The sequence below is a fragment of the Oreochromis aureus genome, linkage group 4 (genome assembly GCF_013358895.1).
Source record: "Oreochromis aureus strain Israel breed Guangdong linkage group 4, ZZ_aureus, whole genome shotgun sequence".
In the NCBI taxonomy this organism is placed as follows: domain Eukaryota; kingdom Metazoa; phylum Chordata; class Actinopteri; order Cichliformes; family Cichlidae; genus Oreochromis; species Oreochromis aureus.
In genome coordinates this window covers 6,489,507-6,508,636 of record NC_052945.1, presented here as the reverse complement: position 1 = coordinate 6,508,636, position 19,130 = coordinate 6,489,507, and the positions used below count along the sequence as shown (strand labels likewise).

At 38.6% G+C, this 19,130-nt stretch overlaps 1 protein-coding gene across 1 annotated transcript; it reads left to right on the top strand.

Moving 5' to 3' along the window:
* Positions 1-1,693: 1,693 nt before the first annotated feature.
* Positions 1,694-19,112, top strand: LOC116328517 (glycine-rich cell wall structural protein 1.8). Its single transcript, XM_039611522.1, has 22 exons — positions 1,694-1,788; positions 3,154-3,201; positions 3,696-3,725; positions 4,007-4,066; positions 4,157-4,189; positions 4,383-4,457; positions 4,580-4,663; positions 6,123-6,152; positions 6,371-6,415; positions 10,822-10,884; positions 10,992-11,039; positions 11,157-11,216; positions 12,438-12,491; positions 12,715-12,744; positions 13,235-13,279; positions 13,536-13,577; positions 13,781-13,840; positions 15,783-15,854; positions 16,091-16,123; positions 16,266-16,304; positions 16,791-16,847; positions 18,749-19,112. The coding sequence occupies exons 1-22, from the start codon at positions 1,722-1,724 to the stop codon at positions 18,751-18,753; spliced, it is 1,080 nt and encodes a 359-aa protein (XP_039467456.1). The 5' UTR covers positions 1,694-1,721; the 3' UTR covers positions 18,754-19,112.
* The last annotated feature ends 18 nt before the right edge of the window (positions 19,113-19,130 follow it).

Sequence of the window (19,130 nt, the reverse complement as noted above, 5' to 3'; positions counted from 1 at the left end):
AAAGGAGTTCAGATGTGTCATAATTATCTGCAAATCATCTGTCTTCACTTTCATATATAAATGTTTTCCAGGGCATTGGGTGCTGTATTTGTATTAGTGAGCACAGAAATTGAGTTTGTGCGTGTGTCATCAGCTTTTTTCATAGCTGTTCCTCAAACTGAAGAAGTCAGTATGGAGAAAACACTGTTGAGTGTTTTTCAGTGGCCTGTTGTCTGAGCTGGTTTGAAAAGCATCCAAATTTTTAAAAAAAGCATCAGCAGCTGGTTTGGGAGACGGTTTGCTGGACCTTAGATCCCAAGAGATCGGTGGAGAACCGGAGATAGTGAGATTATGAAGCATCCCACTGCCCCGGACCAATAAACTGCATATCCTGCATTTGGGAAAGAGGATCGACATGAAGGACAAAGAGGCAGGTTAAAAAACAAAAAGTGGATTTTAATGGCTGATATGATAAAACCGGAGATGCAAAATAAAGGCTTAATATAAAAATAAATAAAATATAGAGGACACAGATAGACAGACTATACATAGAATGGACACTGGAGTAGACAGCCTGTATTTAAATATGTGAGATATTTGGAAACACAAGAAATGTCAATAAAGAAAGCAGAACCATGACAGTCTATGTGTCCAGGGAATTGCCAACAGACACAGAATAAAGCTCTTCTTTACCCCCTGTCAGCTCAGTGAGCCAAATTCTGTCCACTCTGCTTTGTACAGCATCTTTAGCTTGCCTTGGCATATAGTTCCTCTCTTGTAGATTACATATTTGCATATTTTTCATACTATTCAGGGTGTTAAATGGAAAAAAACAAACCCAAAAAACAAACACAGACAAAAAAAGGTAACTGCCGGGTAACTGCCATGTTGGCAGGAAAAACATCTCTAAAGGGCAAATAGGAAAAATCCAGAAACACAGAGAGCCAGCAGGAGAAAACAAGGACTACACAAGACACAGAAGAAGGCAAGGGGTAATAAAGAACCAGTGGACTTAATCAGACACTAAATAAAGTGTCAAAAGAACAAATGAGGGAAGTAAAACCCTCAAGAACCATGTGAGCATCTAAGCTTCAAAGTGAAATATTAAGTCAACTGAAAGCGGGACAAACTTAGATACAGACACAAGGGAACACAGAAAAAAATAGCAATAGCAAAACAATAACTAAGGATACCAAACATCCAAGAATCAATATTCAGCCCCAAAATAGAAAAAAAAAGTAGGATAATAAGAGTAAGGCCATGAATATTTACAAAGACTATGACAACAAGCTTTTAGCATTGCACCACATTGCATTTCATTACACTTTGCATTATAAGTGTGAGTGTATAAGAGATGACTGAATCTTTGGCTCCTTACATGTGTTAACAGTAAAAACAGTAGAAGATTTGATTATCACTCATTAAAATGGTCGTGGATTGTGTGTGTGTGTGTGTGTGTGTGTGTGTGTGTGTGTGTGTGTGTGTGTGTGTGTGTGTGTGTGTGTGTGTGTGTGTGTGTGTGTGTCTGCATTCTCACCTAAAGGAAATGGAGCGAAATGGGCCTTTGGCTTTGCCCATTCAGACTGATGTGTGTTTTCAGAGGGCAGGACTGGCCAGTGGGAGTGTATAAAAGCATATAAAAGAGGCTGCGGTGCTTTAAGTACCAGACTTGTATTTGTCTTTGTGTACATCTGTTTCTTCTCTTTAAGTGCTGCTGGTTTTTGCACAGTGCCTCCTCCATCATGCTGGCTCGAGCTCTGCTCCAGACTTCGCTGGTTCTCTGGTTGGCTCAGCAAACTCTGCAAGGCGGTAAGAAACTCACGGGACAAAGTCTAAAGTTTTATGAACTATTTTTCTTGGCCTTTTTTTTTTTTTTTTTTTTTTTTTTTTTTTTTTTTAGATTTGTAATGGTTTAGATCCATGAGCTTTAACACAAAAGTATTCATTTATGTTTTAATTACTGTCTTTGGTGCTTTAAAAAACACAACTTATAGGAATTGCACAAAGATTAATATAAGTCTAACTGGCACAATCCAACTTTGTGTAAAGAAGTTATTAAATTTAGTTGGAAGAAAAATAATTTATGTTGATATTTAACATGATCTAAAGAAATGCTGCACAAAAATGCATTTTTGTTTAGTCAAAATTGAATTCATTTTGTCTAGCGTCAAGGTTAATTGTATCTTTAGCTGACAAATGAATTAGATCGAAGATCATATCATACTTTGGTCCAAGTCAAAGTCCTGATGAATCAGCATCTTTAGTGAGTCCCTCTCACTCACTTGTTAAATCTCATCTCTGTGAGACTGAGGGAAGGACTGTATGGACTCTGGGCTCCAACAGCAGAGTCACCGCCAAGTTGCTTTGGTTCATATGATCTAATTTCACTGATTCAAAGGATGCAATGAAAAGGTGGCATAAGCAGGCAAAATGTCACATCCAATTGTGAGAAGAACTAACAGGCTCCACACTGGCGCTGCATTTTATCTCGTCCTCTGGTCCCATCAGTGGATATCTGTCTGTCTCGTGCCTTTAGTCCAATCAGGTTCCACTACTGATGTAATCCTCAGCTGACATCTAAACTGTAATTCCCACAGTTTAAAGGTCATCTTTTGAGTCTCCTACATGGTGATAGTGTTGGCATAGAATTAAACATTTAGATTAAAAAAACAAACAAATAATGCTTTTGTTGAAGGACCTCTAATATCCTTTAAAAAAAGTTCATGCAGTAAATCTGTGAAACAAATATGTTAACGTCTCCTAAATGTGCATCACTTCTTTACACTGTATTTTACAGTTATGCACATCATAGTTTCCTTATCTGCATTTTTTAATCAGTTGCATAAAGTTAATAATGGGGGTGAAAATAAATCTCTAGGTCTCCCAATAGATATTGTGATATTTATAGGTGAAATATTCATATCCTGTCGATAAAACATTTTGCAGTTGTTCTATTTGTTTGTTTTTGTGCATATGTGGTTACAGACTCTCACCATCTTCACTCACTTTTATTATCAGTTAGATTCATTAGAAATATAAGTATAATTAATTATAAATCACAGATTCATTAACTAACACAACACAAAAGTATTGTTATCATTACACTGTTTGGTGTTTGATAGGCTGTAACCATGGTGACTGTGAAAAACTGTTCACATTTTTTTAATGTTTCAGGGGTTAAACCTCAAAGTGTTTCCTGGGGGAGAGTGCTTCCAGCCAGAGGTATTTATACATTTTTAAGTTATGTCAATGTTTAATTAATTAAAAAAACAACAACACAGACTGTATATAAAAGATGGACAGCCACTGTGACATCATTCTGTGATTTTGAACTCCAAATGTCTTAAATCATCAGTATCGCTGCAATGCACGGACACATTTTTTATGGTAATTAGTGCTAAACAACAGACCAGTAATAATTTAGCACAAAAAAATTGTCAAAATTTCTTGGATGGTCTGTACCACAGCGCAGGCACCAACAGTATAAACATGATGGAGTTCAGTGACTTAAATTAGCAGCACTAAGGCCCATCGCTGGAAGCCACGCCCCTACGTGTTGGACGAGTTATAAAAAATTGATACAACTCTGTTACAAAGGGGGAAACTATCCATTTAGACCAAAAACAACAAGTCAAATACACTGTTTCCTCTGAAATTTGCTTATGTGCCTTTAACTGTTTCCTGGTTTTGTGTCTTTTTTGTTTGGTTTTATTGAGGTGTTGGCATCGGTGGCGTGAAACCTGGAGGTAAGTCTTTCATACAGCATACATTAGCAATGTTCTGGCTGATTTATGTTTGTAGATGCACAAATGTACATATTGTAGTCTCTCTCAGGCAGATGCAAATTTGCATATAATATTTAAATATATATGTTTCTAGAATCAATTATTCATGCTGCCTATTCCTTCGATGGGCAGTTACTCTATGACTGACTAGGGCTACTACATTAGGATTATTCAATGACTCTGTAAACAAAGTAATATTTAAAAAAAGCAAAGTGTAAAATTATTTTTCTGTTTCCTGTCAGTTACTGGTGCCCTTGGAGCACTGGGTAGCCGATATGGCAGCAAAGCAATGAAGACTGGAAGTAGGTTTAATCTGCTTGATTTTCTGCCTCTTATATCTCTCTAACTATACAGAGGGGATATTTAAACTTTTACTTTTTTAAATATTTCAGTTGGACGTTATCCTGCAGCCCAGCTTGGTGTTGGTGAGTAAATTAAACCTGCAAAAACAATTTCTCCTGTTTAAAAGGGATCCATCACACAGTTTTTAGAAATGTTTTTGACTATGATATTATTTGGGATTTACTATGAAAAGAAAGATTCTGTTGACACATCTGGTTTTAAAAAAATAAAGGTTAACTATACTCTGTATATGTATTATGTTCATTGTGCCCTCAGGAGGTTACAGATCTCTTGGATTAGGAGGAAGAGCAGGTCTGAAGCAAGGTGGATATGGAAACCAGGGAGCCTATGGTACACACTCAAACCCTCACAGCATACTTTTTCATTGTTTTTTCTTGGATGTGGTCAGTCTAGTTCGTGAAATAAATAACAGTTTATTAAAAATGTATGATACATTTTCCCTGTGACTTTAGGTGCCAGTCTGGGCCCAGGAATGGGGCTGGGGGCTGGGCTCACAAACGGACTGGGACTGGGATTGGGCCAGGGAGGAAAACGTGGTAAGACTTATATATAAAGAAAGACATCAAGTGTCAGGTGATGTTTTGTTTAAATTTTGACAGTGAATTATTGTGTTGAGTAGATATACATATACATTGAGAAGGATACAGGATTTCTGCAAGTCATGAAAAAGTCATAATGTTGCATAGTTTTTTTTTTTTTAAATTATATTTGCAGCATTAGTTAAAACATTTTTTTGAGTCACTGGCTGCAGTTTTAATGTCAGCACTGTTGCCCTTTGTTGTTACACACATTTATTCATTTTAGGAGCTTTTTACATATTATTATAGTTGTATAGCATAATTATAGAAGCTGGGATATAGTACAAAATGTCATCATTGGTAATTTTTTCTTGTTGAGGTCTTCAAAAGGTCTTAAAAATGAACAGCTCTTTGGTTTTATTTTTTAAGATGATTTTTTTGGGGCATTTTTTCCTTCATTGGAAAGTGGGGAGGAAGAAAGTGATTGCTAGTGGTACCCACTGAACACATTTATATGTTTTTATGTCAGATATACGGTGATACGCTGAACATGGTCAGAGTTTTAAATAATCATGTCCGCATACATGTCAGTAATCAGACCACTCTGAACGCTTTATTGCTCTTAATGCTGTATGAGAAAAACGAGACTGGATATCCCTAATATGGTGATATCAGACATGGAGCTTTAGCTGCTAGTGCTAAAGTCCTGCTCACCTGATGTTTAAACCTTCTGTTTATCAGAAACAGCAAGAATCTTAGCTTATTATGAGGGTGCAGGAGTTAAATGGCTTGTTTCAGCCAGTGGGTGAACTGGGAGGCAGTGCCAAGGTGCAGTATAAGATAAAGAAGGATTATTTTGAGCTGTTAATCATGCAAAGCTACTTCAGAGCCAGAGAAAAAAATATGCAGCTGGAAAGGTGCAGCAGAATAGGCCCTATTTATATATCTTCTTCTTTAGTCTTCTTTGGGTTTTTGTTATTGGTCGTTATTTATTAGTCGAAATAAACAACTATGTGTGCTGTTTACATGTGTTACATATGTCAAGGTTGTTGAAACTTTACCCTCACTGTTCTGATTTGCAAATTAGCTTAATAATTTTTTAAAACTCTTATGATTCATCATAATTATCATATTAACAATGCGACCAATTATTTTCTCAGTACTTAAGATATTAAGCCGTGTTCTTAAGGGCTTTAAGCCTCCCAGTGTGGTCTGGTGCAAGATTGGGGTTATTTTTAGTTGTGCTCACACCTAGCAGCAGAAATCTTGGCAGCCTGTATTGCATGCAAATCCTGGCAGAAAACCAAGATGGCTAAGATGCAACCAGTTTTGTGAAAGGTTGAACAGCTACAACTCATGTCACACCTTTTACAGATATTACACAGCAAGGATAAGGATGAATCTAACAAACGGCTGGATAGCAGCTGCAGGGATTTTTGTAAAGAAATATTAACTCTGTGTTTTTGTGACTTTTCAGCTTATGGTGCTGGCTTGGGAACACTTCCAGGTAAACACTTTTGTTTCCAAATGAGAGTAAAGAAATTGGTTTAATAAACACAATAAGATGGACCCTGTCAACCTGTCAGTGGACATGGTATATGGGGCAGAATGCATCTCAGCTAATGGATTATGTGTCCTTGTAGTATTGAGAGAAAGCCAGGATTTCAGTGACGTAACCCCAGTGCTGATTTATTTGAAGATGAGTTGTTTTTGTTTCCTTGCCAGGATATGGATCTTTAGGGGGCACTGGCTATCCTGCAGCACGACCAGGTAAGTGATGAACTATGTTTCATGTGATGTCCCGTTCTTTTAGCTTTGAACTGTTTTAGGCCTGTTGCCAGACTTGATGCAGAGGCATGCATAAACATCAGCCTTATCAAGCTGATCAGCAGAGCTTGTTTCTCAGAAGCTGTCTTAACACATTATACTGTACAATAATAATACGCCTACATCTTTGACACAAGCACTTTGCAGAGATTGCGTCTTTGCAAAAAAAACAAACACCAAAACTCTGTAATACACTGGCCTGTGATGCTGCTGTTATCAGTGACATCTACTTTATGGGTTTTACCCGTGCAGGTGTAAAATCTGGGGTGTTTCTGTGTAATCAGAATCTTCATCTTTGCTGACTTGTAATTCACTGCTATTGATGTTGATTTCATGTCTTCATGTGCATGAAAACAGATCATCTGTATCTATTTTACTATCATCTGAAGCTGGTCGGTTTTATTTTGTGTGCAGTTCATCGTGTCTATCGGTGTTTCATCTTGACTGCATGTTGCATGACTTCCTGGCTCTTTCAGCCTAGTGTTTCGAAACCAGATGTCATGGGAAAGCTCTGACTGAGATCACCCCATGCTCATTGGCTGATGACTTGTGGCTGACATGTTGTTAGCCAATGACTTGTCATCGTTTGTGGTTGTTAGAACAGCAAGAATTTACTAATTAAAATACATGTTTTAGTCAGCAAGGGAGCAAATGAGTGAGGGCATTTTCCCATAGACTTTTTTGTAACCCTAAGCTTTTATGCAACCAGAAGCATCGCTGCCAGCGAGGTATTAGAAAGGATGCAATTTTAAGACACTTCCACATTGGTCTCCTTCCCCTCCACCACCCCAGGCCCCACCTGTGGGCTACTTATTATTCCTTATGCTGCACACACATTATTTAAAGGCAAAATAAGAAATTACTCACACTCACACTTTATTTGTTTTTTGCCTTTGAGACATGAGGTTTTAAAACTGTTTAGTGACTCTGGTTCTGGCTCATAGTAAATGTAAATATGCCTGTAGTTTAAACACATATTATGAGTAAAACCTCACTTTAGGAATCAGAAAAATTTCAGTTAAGATAAGGTAAGATAAGGTAACCTTTATTAGTCCCACACGTGGGAAATTTGTTTTGTTACAGTTGCTTTTGCTGTGGACTGCAGGCTTCTCCTTTCATGCCCACTCCGCTATGTTGTTGTGTGTCATACACAGATGTTGCTCGAGTCAGGATATCCTTTTGCCTTGTGCTTGAACGCTGGTGTGTTTTTTGACATTTCAACAATTTGTGATGGAAACAATGTGTTGTCATGTCACGTTTTATTTGCTGGTGTCATTACTCTAAATGAATGTGTAAGTCTGTCTGAGTTCCCACTGATTCTATCCTTGGTTTGGTTCTGAATTACCTCATTTTAAGCACTGATTTTTCTGTGGATGCTCCGATTTATATTACAAACTTCAAAGAAAGGCTTGAAGTTTGCTGCTACAGTGTGCTGCTGGACCTCAAAGAAACACTGTTGTCTCTGAGGAGAGAAGAAGTAGTGAATGCATGCTGATATCTCTCTGCCAGGTGTGTCTGCAGAACATTTGGTTGGACCTGAGATGGCCAGTCAGGGCCAAGCTGTTCAAGATCTTAAACGAGAAAAAATCAGAGGTCTAGACTCGTTTGGAAAGCAGGGCCGAATGCACGCACCTGAAATATCTGACATGAGGAAGGGCAGTACACTCGGTCCCACCACTCCTGAACTACATGCAGGAAAGGAGGTCAAAAGCTGTGATCCAACAGTCCTGTCATCAAGTCTTGGACACACAACACCTACTGACCAAGGACAAAGTAAGCACCCTGCAATACCCAAAAGAAAAGTGGCCCCAAATCATGAAGCCATTTTGGGAGCTGGAGGTCCGAGAAGACAACTGCCTGTTGATAAAGACAACATCCAAAGTCTGGGTTCTTATTCATCTCAGAGTGCCCGAGACTATGATTCATCCAAACGTGAAAGTCAGCGAGTGGAAAACTGTGGTTCCCCTATTGATTTGTCTGATGTACTAGAAAACAGTCGCTTAGGTTCAGGAATTCAAAAGGGTCAAAGTTCAGTGCCTCAGCCGCATGTTGGTGAAGAACTCAGACATCTTGGTAGTACCACGTCACAAAAAGAAAAAGACAAAACCTCTCGACTACCTTTTTCAGAAGCTGAGGATGTAAGAAGACGTATTTACGCTACTCCACTGGATCAGAGAATAAGAGATTATTTCTCTGCTGTGGCAGATAGGCAGCGCGTCAAAGGACTTTTAGCTGAAAACGCAAATGGAATCAGAATCCGTGGGACTGTTACGGTACAAGATGGCAGATATAGTACTGCAAACCTTCCAGCAAAAGGAGGAAGGCGCTATGGAGCAGTGATCCCAGGTACTAGTGGAACCCTAAGTGTAGGCATTGCCTCTAATAGAGCAGATGGACAGGAAGCTCCAGGCTTTATTGGAGATGGTCAGAGTGCTAAACAGAATTCCCAAACTGAACATGATGTCAGAAAGCCAAAAGCCCTCCCTATCCCAGGGCAGACTGGGAGGAATGCCCAGACTCCAAGTAAGAGCAAAGCTTTTTCACCATCTAAATGTCTTTTTTGATTCATATCTGTCTGTCTGTCACAGCTTTCTGTGGGCCGTTCTCGAGATTTTTGAGAAACAATTTCATATTTCTGAGACTGGCTTTCAGATTGTTGTTTGTGTGATGTCTATGGAAGGCTTGCTTTTAAACAGACTTTAGTTTCCTCCACTAGTTGGCCCTTGAGACTTTTGCTGTACTAGTCAAACAAAACACTTTACCAAGTCAGTCTTTTAAACTAGTGACTCTAATTGCCAGTATAGTTCTACCAAAATCTGTTCAAATTTTTTGGCTTAAAAAAGTTGAACTAGTCAAACAAAAGCAGCACTACTTGCTGCCAAAGTTGGATTAGAAAGGTTTTCCCTCTTCTAATATGATCAAATGTCCAATTCATGCTGAAAAACTAGTGACAGAGCTGTTTTCACCCCAGTTACACCTAAATATTTCATGCATTATGATTGAGTAGCCAAGTGTATGCAACCAAAAACTATCAAAGCTATTTAATGATGGCCAAACCCTGCATGAAAGCAGTCAAGCTTTGGCCAGAAAACCTTTACTCAACTTATGTAAAAGTGTCGTTTTTGTCAGATGCTCATATTTAGTTTGCAAATTAACCAAAAAATAAATAAACAAATTAGACTGCATTATATATAACACACAGTAATTACATATTAACATGATAAATATAAGCTGCAAGGCAGTGGAGTAATCACCTTGGAAAACCTTGAATCATGACTTCTAACCTCAGTTTAGTGAAGGTTTGTGATTTTGGCTTTCAGCTCGGATGCACCTTCAGGTCTGTTTGGATATCTTTGCATTTTGTAGGAAAGTCAAAACACATGCAGTGCACAACGCTTGAGCCACAGTAAGCAGCTGTTTGTTATCTTAGTAGCTTAGTTCTCTTGGGCTGCAGTTGCCAGTGATACTAAGAATAGTCAATCTGGGCATTGCACTGAGAGAAATTCAAGACTTAATCACTGGTGAGAGCAGTGATCATTAACTAGATTTTAGTTTCCATGTTCAAATCCAGAAGCTGCCGCAACAACAACAGAATATAGTGATGTAAGTCACTGATAATATCACAGGAAGTCTCTTTGTGCATTGCTATTTCTGTAAGTGTTTCCAATTATAGTTACACCTAATTTATGATTGTTTAGCACGACACAAAACTGAAACCAGTGTGGCTTCAGCCTGATTTTTCTTTATGCTAATGTGCATTCCAGTAAGAGATTTGCATTGTTCTTGGTAACAGGCTTCTGATCATACTACATCGAGATCTGGGAGGAGCTTTGAGTTGTTCTTTTGTTTTTATGTTTTCTTGTTTTGTATGAAATTTAACTCTAAAACAATATATGTCACATGCACATTCTTCCTTCTTACAGCCTGGTTTTGTGTGTGGTTTACTGTCTGCGTGTAATAATATTGCTGGAGTCTTTATTAATCAAATTAGACCACATCTAAACTCATATTTATCCAGATTGGAACCCAGGAATGTATAACTTGTTTTGCTGGGAGCAATAGTAAAACATAAAACATAAAAAATCCCAAATACCTCAGTCTCTCATTCTGGGTATCTGTGACTTAGGGAGTGATTTTAGGTGGTCGTTGTGGTTTTTAGGACTCAGTCCAGTGGAGAGGATCTCCCAATACATAAAAGTCTAAGAAAGATGAAGACATTTATGGCCTGATGAGGTTGAAAAAGCGTTCCATAACTGTATTTATTATGTATAGAAAGGAAAAGTGAAGTGCGTTTAGCCTAAAGTAAATCTCGGGGGATTTTGCTGAGCTTCTGTTTACCTCCTCCTCAGGTTATGCTGGTGGAGCGGGAAACTACATGGGAGCAAGCCTGGGCGCTTTGGGTTATGGAGCAGGTAATGCTGGGCAATGACACATAATTCATGAAGACTAGCTGCTGTTTTTAGCAGATGGAGAGGTAGGTTTACAACTTTGGTAAAGACTTCTGATGTGCTGCCAGCAGGGTTGGGACAGGGAGCGTATCTGGGTGGAGCAGCTGGAAAACTTGGAGGTATGCATGTAAATTTTCCTTATTTTGTCTTTTTTTTGCTTGGAGATAAGAAATTATGTTTTGCATCTCATATTCTGTGTTTCTTCCTGTTCGTCTGAAATAAATTTTGCATTTTAGCTGCTGCTGCTGCACTCGGGCAGGGTGGTTATCCCCAAGGTGTTGCGGGAAAGTCGACTGGTAAGGCTGTAACATGTTTATTTGGTCTCTGCCTGCATCATTTCTCCAGGCTTCATTGAACAGTTTAAAACTTTTAGCAGAATGCTTTTCTTGGCCTTCTAGATAATAATTTGGATGCAATTTGAAAGCACCTTTGGGTCACAGTTACACTATCTGAACCAAATTACTAGGCCAGCTTACCCGTTACACCTACAGGAGCTGCTCAGCCATAGACACCCAAGACATGAAGATCCCGGCACACAGTTTTTGTGTTGCTCTTCATGCCAGAGGAGGTTTGGACCACTGTAGTTACTGAGTCAATAGAGATGTGCTGACGTTTATTCAAAGATCCAGAGGTGTGGACCAATCCTTGTATGCATGGAACACATGTAGGCAAGGAAAAACATTTCTGGTGGAAGCTTTCTGGTCTGGTTTATAGTCTGTTTTTACACCAAATTCTGTTGGCCTGTCACAGTTGCACAGTCTTTGGTTATATGCAGGTAAATAGTTCATGTATAAAACAAAGGAAAATGTGCATTTGCTGACATGCAAGCTACTAGCCACTGCCAATGATCTCGCGGAAATGCCCCAAAATAGGCCGTTGTCTCACCAGACTAGCCAGTAAATTTCCAGACTACCTTAATAATCAGATGTTTCTCTTTGTGTCCAGTCTGTGTGCTAAGCCGTTTGCCAACTATCTTTAATTTAAACATAGGCTGTCAGTTAAACTCATGGCAAAGAAATGGAGGCCTATTCATGGGCCTCTCCCACAGACCCCGGGGTCCTGTGCAGATGTAGAAGCTTGTCAGAAAAGACAGGAGGATATGCTTGATAAGAAAATATGAATTCATTTGCCTACACGAATTTTGTTTTTAAGGAAGTGAATGGAGGTAAAGCCTCAAAGCCAGACAGCATAACTCCTACTTTGCCTTGTAAACCAATCATTTGCTTGTCAGTTGTATGTGAGGAGGTAAAGAAAAAAATCTCTGCCTTACGTTCAAGGTCACACAAGAGGTTTCCTTTCAGATGAATGATTAATAAGTAAGAGACAAAAACAAGTAAAAAATCAACATGTCAGCCATCTTTAAACTGTCCTCCTGTTAATATACAGTTGTTCTTTTTTACATGCAAGAAAAAAGAGTCAAATTTATCACTTCAATCATGTAAATCTATAGAGAGACTTACATCCATACATCATACTCATCATCCCATTAGGTAAACAGTGAATGTGTGTTATTACAGGTTATGGTGATGGAGCAACAGGATATCTTGGTGCTGTGGCAGGGAACGGCTTGGGTAAGTTCAGCAAGTTAGAGAAGTAAACATCAGAGTATTTACACTGAGGAAAACTTTAACCTGCACTGGCAGAGGATCGTTCGTCGACTTTTTCTTTGTTTCCGTTACTTTTGTGTTTCACTGTAGGCTGAGGCAGTTTTGCAAAAGTTTTGCAAAAGCTTTCCCCTCTCTTTCATGTATAATTGCAATCTTTTAAGTGCTTCAACATCTCTCCTCTCAACAGGTTATGGGAATGGTGATGGCTATGGAGCTGGTGAGTGAAGCCTGAAAATTACTGGAGCAAAATGGGGTCTGAAAGTCAGTCTAGCTCTCGACATATGCAACATAATTAGTGCTAATTAGTACTATGTTTCAGGGCTTGCTTACCCTGCAGAGTTAGCCGATGGTGCTGAGAAAAAAGCAGGGAAGAGTGAAGGTAACAGTTCTGAGGAGCGATAACCTGCTTAAAAACCCACGAGGAGTGATGGCACTAACCTTTAGAGGCTTAACCCATGATACTGGATAGCTTGACAAAGTAGATGTCTATAGAAACGGCTTGCTCTAATATGCTCAGTGTGATTTTTTTATCCACTGGGTGTAGCTATTGTCTCTGGTTTATCGAAGCTGACCAGTTAAATCTGGTGGTTTCTGCCCTCCTGCTCCCGTAGATGCTTTTGAAACTAAACTAACAATAAGTTAATCAGTTGAATCAATTAATGACACAAGAATGTTTGACCTGCATGTTTATGTTTGTCTTTTTTCAGCCCTCAGTCCTGGAGGCTATGCTGGACAGGTCCAGGGGGGCTATGGTAAGAGATTTAAGGAAACTCTCTCACATAAACCAACAAAAGTTAACAGAAAGGCTTTTTCTTTTAGTATTTAAAAGCATTTGGTTATAGAATATAAAGCATTTATTCTCCTCCAAATCTGTTTGAATTTAATTTCAAACCAGTAAACACCCTGCATGGAACATAAGCCTTGCATTTACCAGCAGGAGTGATGCCTACATGTGTTTTCTGCGACGTGTGAAGTCTTGACTCAAAAAGCCCTTTCGTCCTCTTTCAGGAGCACTTGGGGCAGGCCTGGAATCAACTGGTGGCAAATATGGTGAGCAACGGTGACAACACCTCGCCCTTCAGTCATGCTATTAGTCAGGCAACTGTCAGTGTGGGTTTCCACACGTGACTCAGACTATAGTGGTGGAGAGTGCACAGCTTGCTGATTAATCATGGAGGTTGAAGGGTGAAGAGAGAGAGAGATGACGATGTATGAGTCAGATTGACCATTTGATTTTCTTTTTCCCCCTGCAGGAGGAGGAGCTCCTCAGGCTCCTTATGGTAACGCCCCAGTGCTTCCTGCTGGACTGGAAGGTAGTAGATGCATGAGCTTGATATCATAGCTGCAACAATAATCATTGCAAAATACCTGCGTCACACAACATTGTATGTTATATCAAACTTTTGCACATCATAAAAGCTTCACCATGCCATTAACAGGTAGTGTTACACTTTTTCATATCAGTGCATCACATTAGTTACACTCATAGGAAGATACTGTATGTCCTTTCACGCTACAATAAACACTTGCAGGATATTGTCTATATAGAGAAATTTTTGTCCTGCACTAAAGAGGTTTTTTCTTGTCAAATGGTACGAATAACAGGAAAATGCACATATTTTTGTAATATAATGTAACACAGACTCAGTGACTTTATTACAAGTAGATGAATTGGGCAGTCCTGCAGACTAAAAACAAAAAAATAAATAAATAATTAATCATAGACTGTAGATAAAAGATGGAAATAGATGCAGCCACCATGACATCACCCATTGTTATCTGAACCCCATTTTAAAATTTTCCCCATGTTGGTGTTTTGGGGCCAGAAGCTAGGTTATAAGCTAATGCTAGCAAGCATAGCTTACAGACTAAATAAGTACACAGGCAGGTATCTGTTAATTAACGCTAAATAACAGGCTAATAAAATGCTAGAAATTACCCTGACCACAGACTTATTGGACCAATATAATTAATTCTGCAGGTTATACATTTTTAAAGCGAAATCTATCAAAATTACTTCAAGAAAACAATCCTGTTAGCAGAGAGGCTCAGTAGGCAGCTAACAGCTACAGCCAGCTATCATGATATCCACCTGTCAGTCAAAGTGGCCGAACTTGAATTCATTCATTCAATTTTATTCCATTTTATATCACCCAAATGTGCAACAGCCATCTCAAATACCTACATATTATACGTTAAAGACCCTACAGTGTTAGAAATAGACCCAAATAGGCACATGACCCCCCTTTGAGCAAGCACACGGCATCCATGGGAAGGAAAAACTCTCTAAGGCTTAATAAATTTTGCATGTCTGAGTTGTAAGACAAGCATATAAAACTTGCATAAAACTACATTTTGGTAAAGTTGTTCTACAGCCAAGCAGACAATACTACAGCAGTCGGCCTGCAGTAAAAATCATGACGACTCACCGTTTTTTCATGTTATTTTACATTTGACATAACATTAATGTTTTCACAAAGAAGTTTTTATTGATATTTTATGTATTTAAGAATAAAAGTAAAATTCTGTAAAATTTATTTGATAAATTCAGTTAAATTATCGATTTTTGTTACAGTGTACTTTACATTTCTTGATCTGGGCATGAGGAGTGATTTAGATGTAGAGTTCAAAACTGTTGAATTTTCTGCTTTCAAATTAGTTTGTTTTTTTTAATTACAATTTGTCGACTGCTGCTGGTTTCAGTTGCTTTGTACAGACATGGGAAAGGCATTGATTACCTTATCAAAGTCTAGAGCAGATAAGCCTTTATCTAAATGGTTTCAACTGTTAGGGCAGCAGCTGCAGCAGTGTTTTAATTAAGATAAATGACTGGGTAACTGCTGTAAACTGGAAGTATAGTAATAGGAAATAACACAATAATCATAGAAAATCTGTTCATACATGAAGATTGTAGGCTTCCCCTTTTGTCTTTGAGTCATTTTGCATCTTGTTATATGAGGACGCTTTTCACTTCACTATAAATTTGTAAACTGAAATATCCAGTCATGCAGGTTATTGGGACATCATCTTTGTTTGAGGGGTCTCGAAATGCTGCAATAAACAATGATCGCACAACCAAAATGAAATTGGCCTAACCCCAGCTTGGTATACTTGTTAGTATAAACTACATACACTAATAAATCAACAAGGCTTACAATTTTCTCATTTTGTCACATCCTGTCAGTTTATCACAGTATTAAAGCTCAGTGAACTGTTAAATAGTCACATTTAACCAATTTCTTTCATTGCCCACAGGTGATGGCGGCTATCCGTATGCTGCACAGCAGCTTGGTCTTGGTGTTGAAGGTGCTAAATCTGCCAAATATGGTGAGAAAAAGTGTGAGAAACTCTAAAGTGGAAAGTTACCATGCGGTCCAGATAAGCTGTGCTGTTTTGGTTTTCTTTTTTTCTAGTTCATTACCAATGAGGTCAAAAGCCTCAGAGATATTGAAAAATAAAACTCATCAGAAGCATTGAGATTGCAGATAAGCTGCAGGGCTGTTTCTATGTGATCCTGCCTGATATTGACTTTTTATTGTTGCCCCTTTTCTGTGCTGTTTCAGGCCCTGGTGCAGGATATGGAGCTCAACAAGCAGGTCCAATTTAATGCACTCTTTCTCTCAAAGTACTTCCAGTATACTCCTAAATTCTCAGAGTGTACTCCTGGCATGTTTGCAGATACATACGTCCCCAGTCCTGGCCTTAAAAGTGTCATTTCTGTTGTGTGTGTTTTATTAGGGTTCGGTGCACAGCTAGGGCCAGCTCAAGATGCTTTGGGTAAGAAAACCACAGACACTTCCTCATTTGTGACGAGCTACTGCTGCTTCTGGTTGCCTTATTAGTCATGTCATTTTGCACAATATCGCAGCAACAACAGACAGCATACAACAGATGTTACTCTGCTGAAAAATGCCTTCATATGTAATTATCACGTGATTTTGCACGAGTCTAAATATTAGTGTCCTTTACTTGGATTCTTTTTAAATAAGAATAGCAACACAAATGTGATGGAGTTTAAAAAAAACCTTTATTCACTGTTGTTCTTTTTACTTAAGTGGCTTACACACTGAAAGTGCAACTGCATGTATTATGCATTATATTCTTCTTTAAGAAGGGTATGTGACCTGCATAGTGTGATAGCTAAGTCCTCTAATGCTACTTTTTTGCTAGGTTTAACACATAGCTGTTAGATTTCTTTGTTTCAATGTAACAGTTTCATTTCTAGTGAATTTGTAACACTGACCTGTGCTGATTGCTTAACAGGAGAGCAGACTGGCAAATATGATCGAGTGAATGCTGCCCTGGGTAACGGATACAAAGGTGAGAAATAGAAAATGAAGGTCTGGTTAACTAATAAAGTGGAGTTAATACACTTTTTCTTGTTTTCTATCATATATTTACTGTTACAGTGATGGATGGTCGTATTAAACATGGTCAAATAATGAAGTCAGTGTATGTACTAATAATCCCTGTGAGTCAAAAGCTCAGGTTTCCTGCTGGTTTGTGAGAATTTTTTTCTACTTTTTGATCTGTGTGATGTCAGAGAGTGGATATTCCCAGTATTGTCATCTCAGATGCATAGCTCTGACATCTGTTGCTCAAATCTGCTGTTTATGAGGGGTTGCCAGCTAAAGTTGGCTTAAAGCGAGAGGAGCGCCTTCTCATCCTGGCATGTGCTATCATGGCAACTGAGAGATAACAACAACTTTGTTGAGATCTTCAAAGTTTGCATTAGATCGCTTGAGTTGTCACATGTTTGACGATAGCTAGAGTCCCTTTGTCTGACCTTTTTCTCTTAGAGATATATATTTAGTTTTTCACCCACCTCGTAATTATAGTTTTGCTTTCACACCCTGAAATTAAGCTACCAAATACTGCTCACTTAGTCTTAGGGAGTGAAAAAGAATGGTTACACTCAGATAGGAAGTCTGGTTTAGGTACCTCTTCACAAAAGGTCTGCTCACTGAGCAATAATAGATTGACAGACCAGTCTTACTAATGCCATACCCGTGGCTAACTGACAAACCAGACAGGAAAACATGTCGTGAGCACAACGAGCCCACCCGCTTGCTATCTAGATTTTCTGTCTGCCACTGGCAGCCAATAAGATATAAATTGGTTTAAGTGGACGGTGGCCTTTAAGGTGGAGGGGCTAAAACTGCTTCTTCTGCTGTTTTCAGACATACACTGCTGCTCTGAACTATACTGAGACAGAGGCGCATGTAAGAACACAAATGTTTGCTGTAGTTGTATCAGAAATCAGTCAGTCTTGAGCCTGTGGTTCCCTGGTATAAAAACCTGTGTGGTAAATAGTAAAAGGACTGGTTCTTATGTTGCGGATTTCTGGACTACCTAAACACTCAAAGCGCCATTCACCGAATCACACTACCACTTTTCTTCTACGTCTTGTGAATGCTTTCTATTCAGCACTCACACACATTCACTCTCCAATAAACATATCTGAACTTGGGGTTCAGTATCTTACCCAAGAATACTTTGGTCCTCCTGAGCTACAGTATGCTGTCCTATTACCCAAACTAATATTCTGGCATCGCTGCCACCATCACATGTGTCACCTCTTGCATGTCTACCCAGAAAGCTAAACCACAAGCTGTATTTCGAGAGTGTATAATGTTTATTGCTGGGTGTTGCATGTGAAAAAGAACAGCTGCGCAACAAAATCTGAACCTGCTTAGTTTGTAACGGTACAAAGGTCATGAGTGAAAACTTTAGTGTTAGTGGATGAGCACCAAGGTAAAGCATAAGATACATAAGGATTATTTCGAACTGTGAATTATGCAAAGCTACTCTAATAGAGTCCAAGAATAACCTTACGGGAAACGGGCACAATAATTCCCTTTATTAGTATCAGAATATTTTATTGTTATTAAGACAAAAGCAAATGCTGTCCCATTCAGTGCGAAGAAAACTGTATAACTATTCTTTAACTTGTATTCTATGTACAAGAAAAGAAGTTTTAATAAAGAAAGTATAAAATGGTATAACAGTATGAATAAATAAATCTGTACACATATGTTTATGTTTGTGATTGAGTCATTATTAATTGTCATTATTGAATATGTAGGTTTATATGGGTTTGAATGTGAAAATTAGACATAAGATGGGCTTGTTTTGTACATTTTCACACATTTTTGTGTGATTAATGATTCTCTTCCTGATTAATGATCTTTGTGCCTTTCCCTCTGTCTGTGTCTAACCAGGCTAATTCTAACGACGTTGACCTCTTCAAGTGGATCATTACCATAAAGTGTTCAGTCCAATGAGTTTGCAGTGCTTCTCTGTGTGATTTACTCTACTTTGTTATGTTGTCATGTCTGTATGTCTTTTGTTTCATTCTTCTCATCCACCTTGTCCTTCTCTGTGAACGGACATCTGTAAACCAGATGTCTGTCTGCTTGTCTCCCTCCTCTCAAACCTGCTGCACCCACGAGTTTGTTCCTGGCAGTGCTAAAAAGGCTTGGTGGTGATTGATAAACATAAATGGATGTGAAATGCAAGAAATATGTCCCTTTGTTTTGGAGTAATGATTTGTTCTGTTTTAATCCAATAAATTATATCACCCAGTGACGCTAAATACAAGTT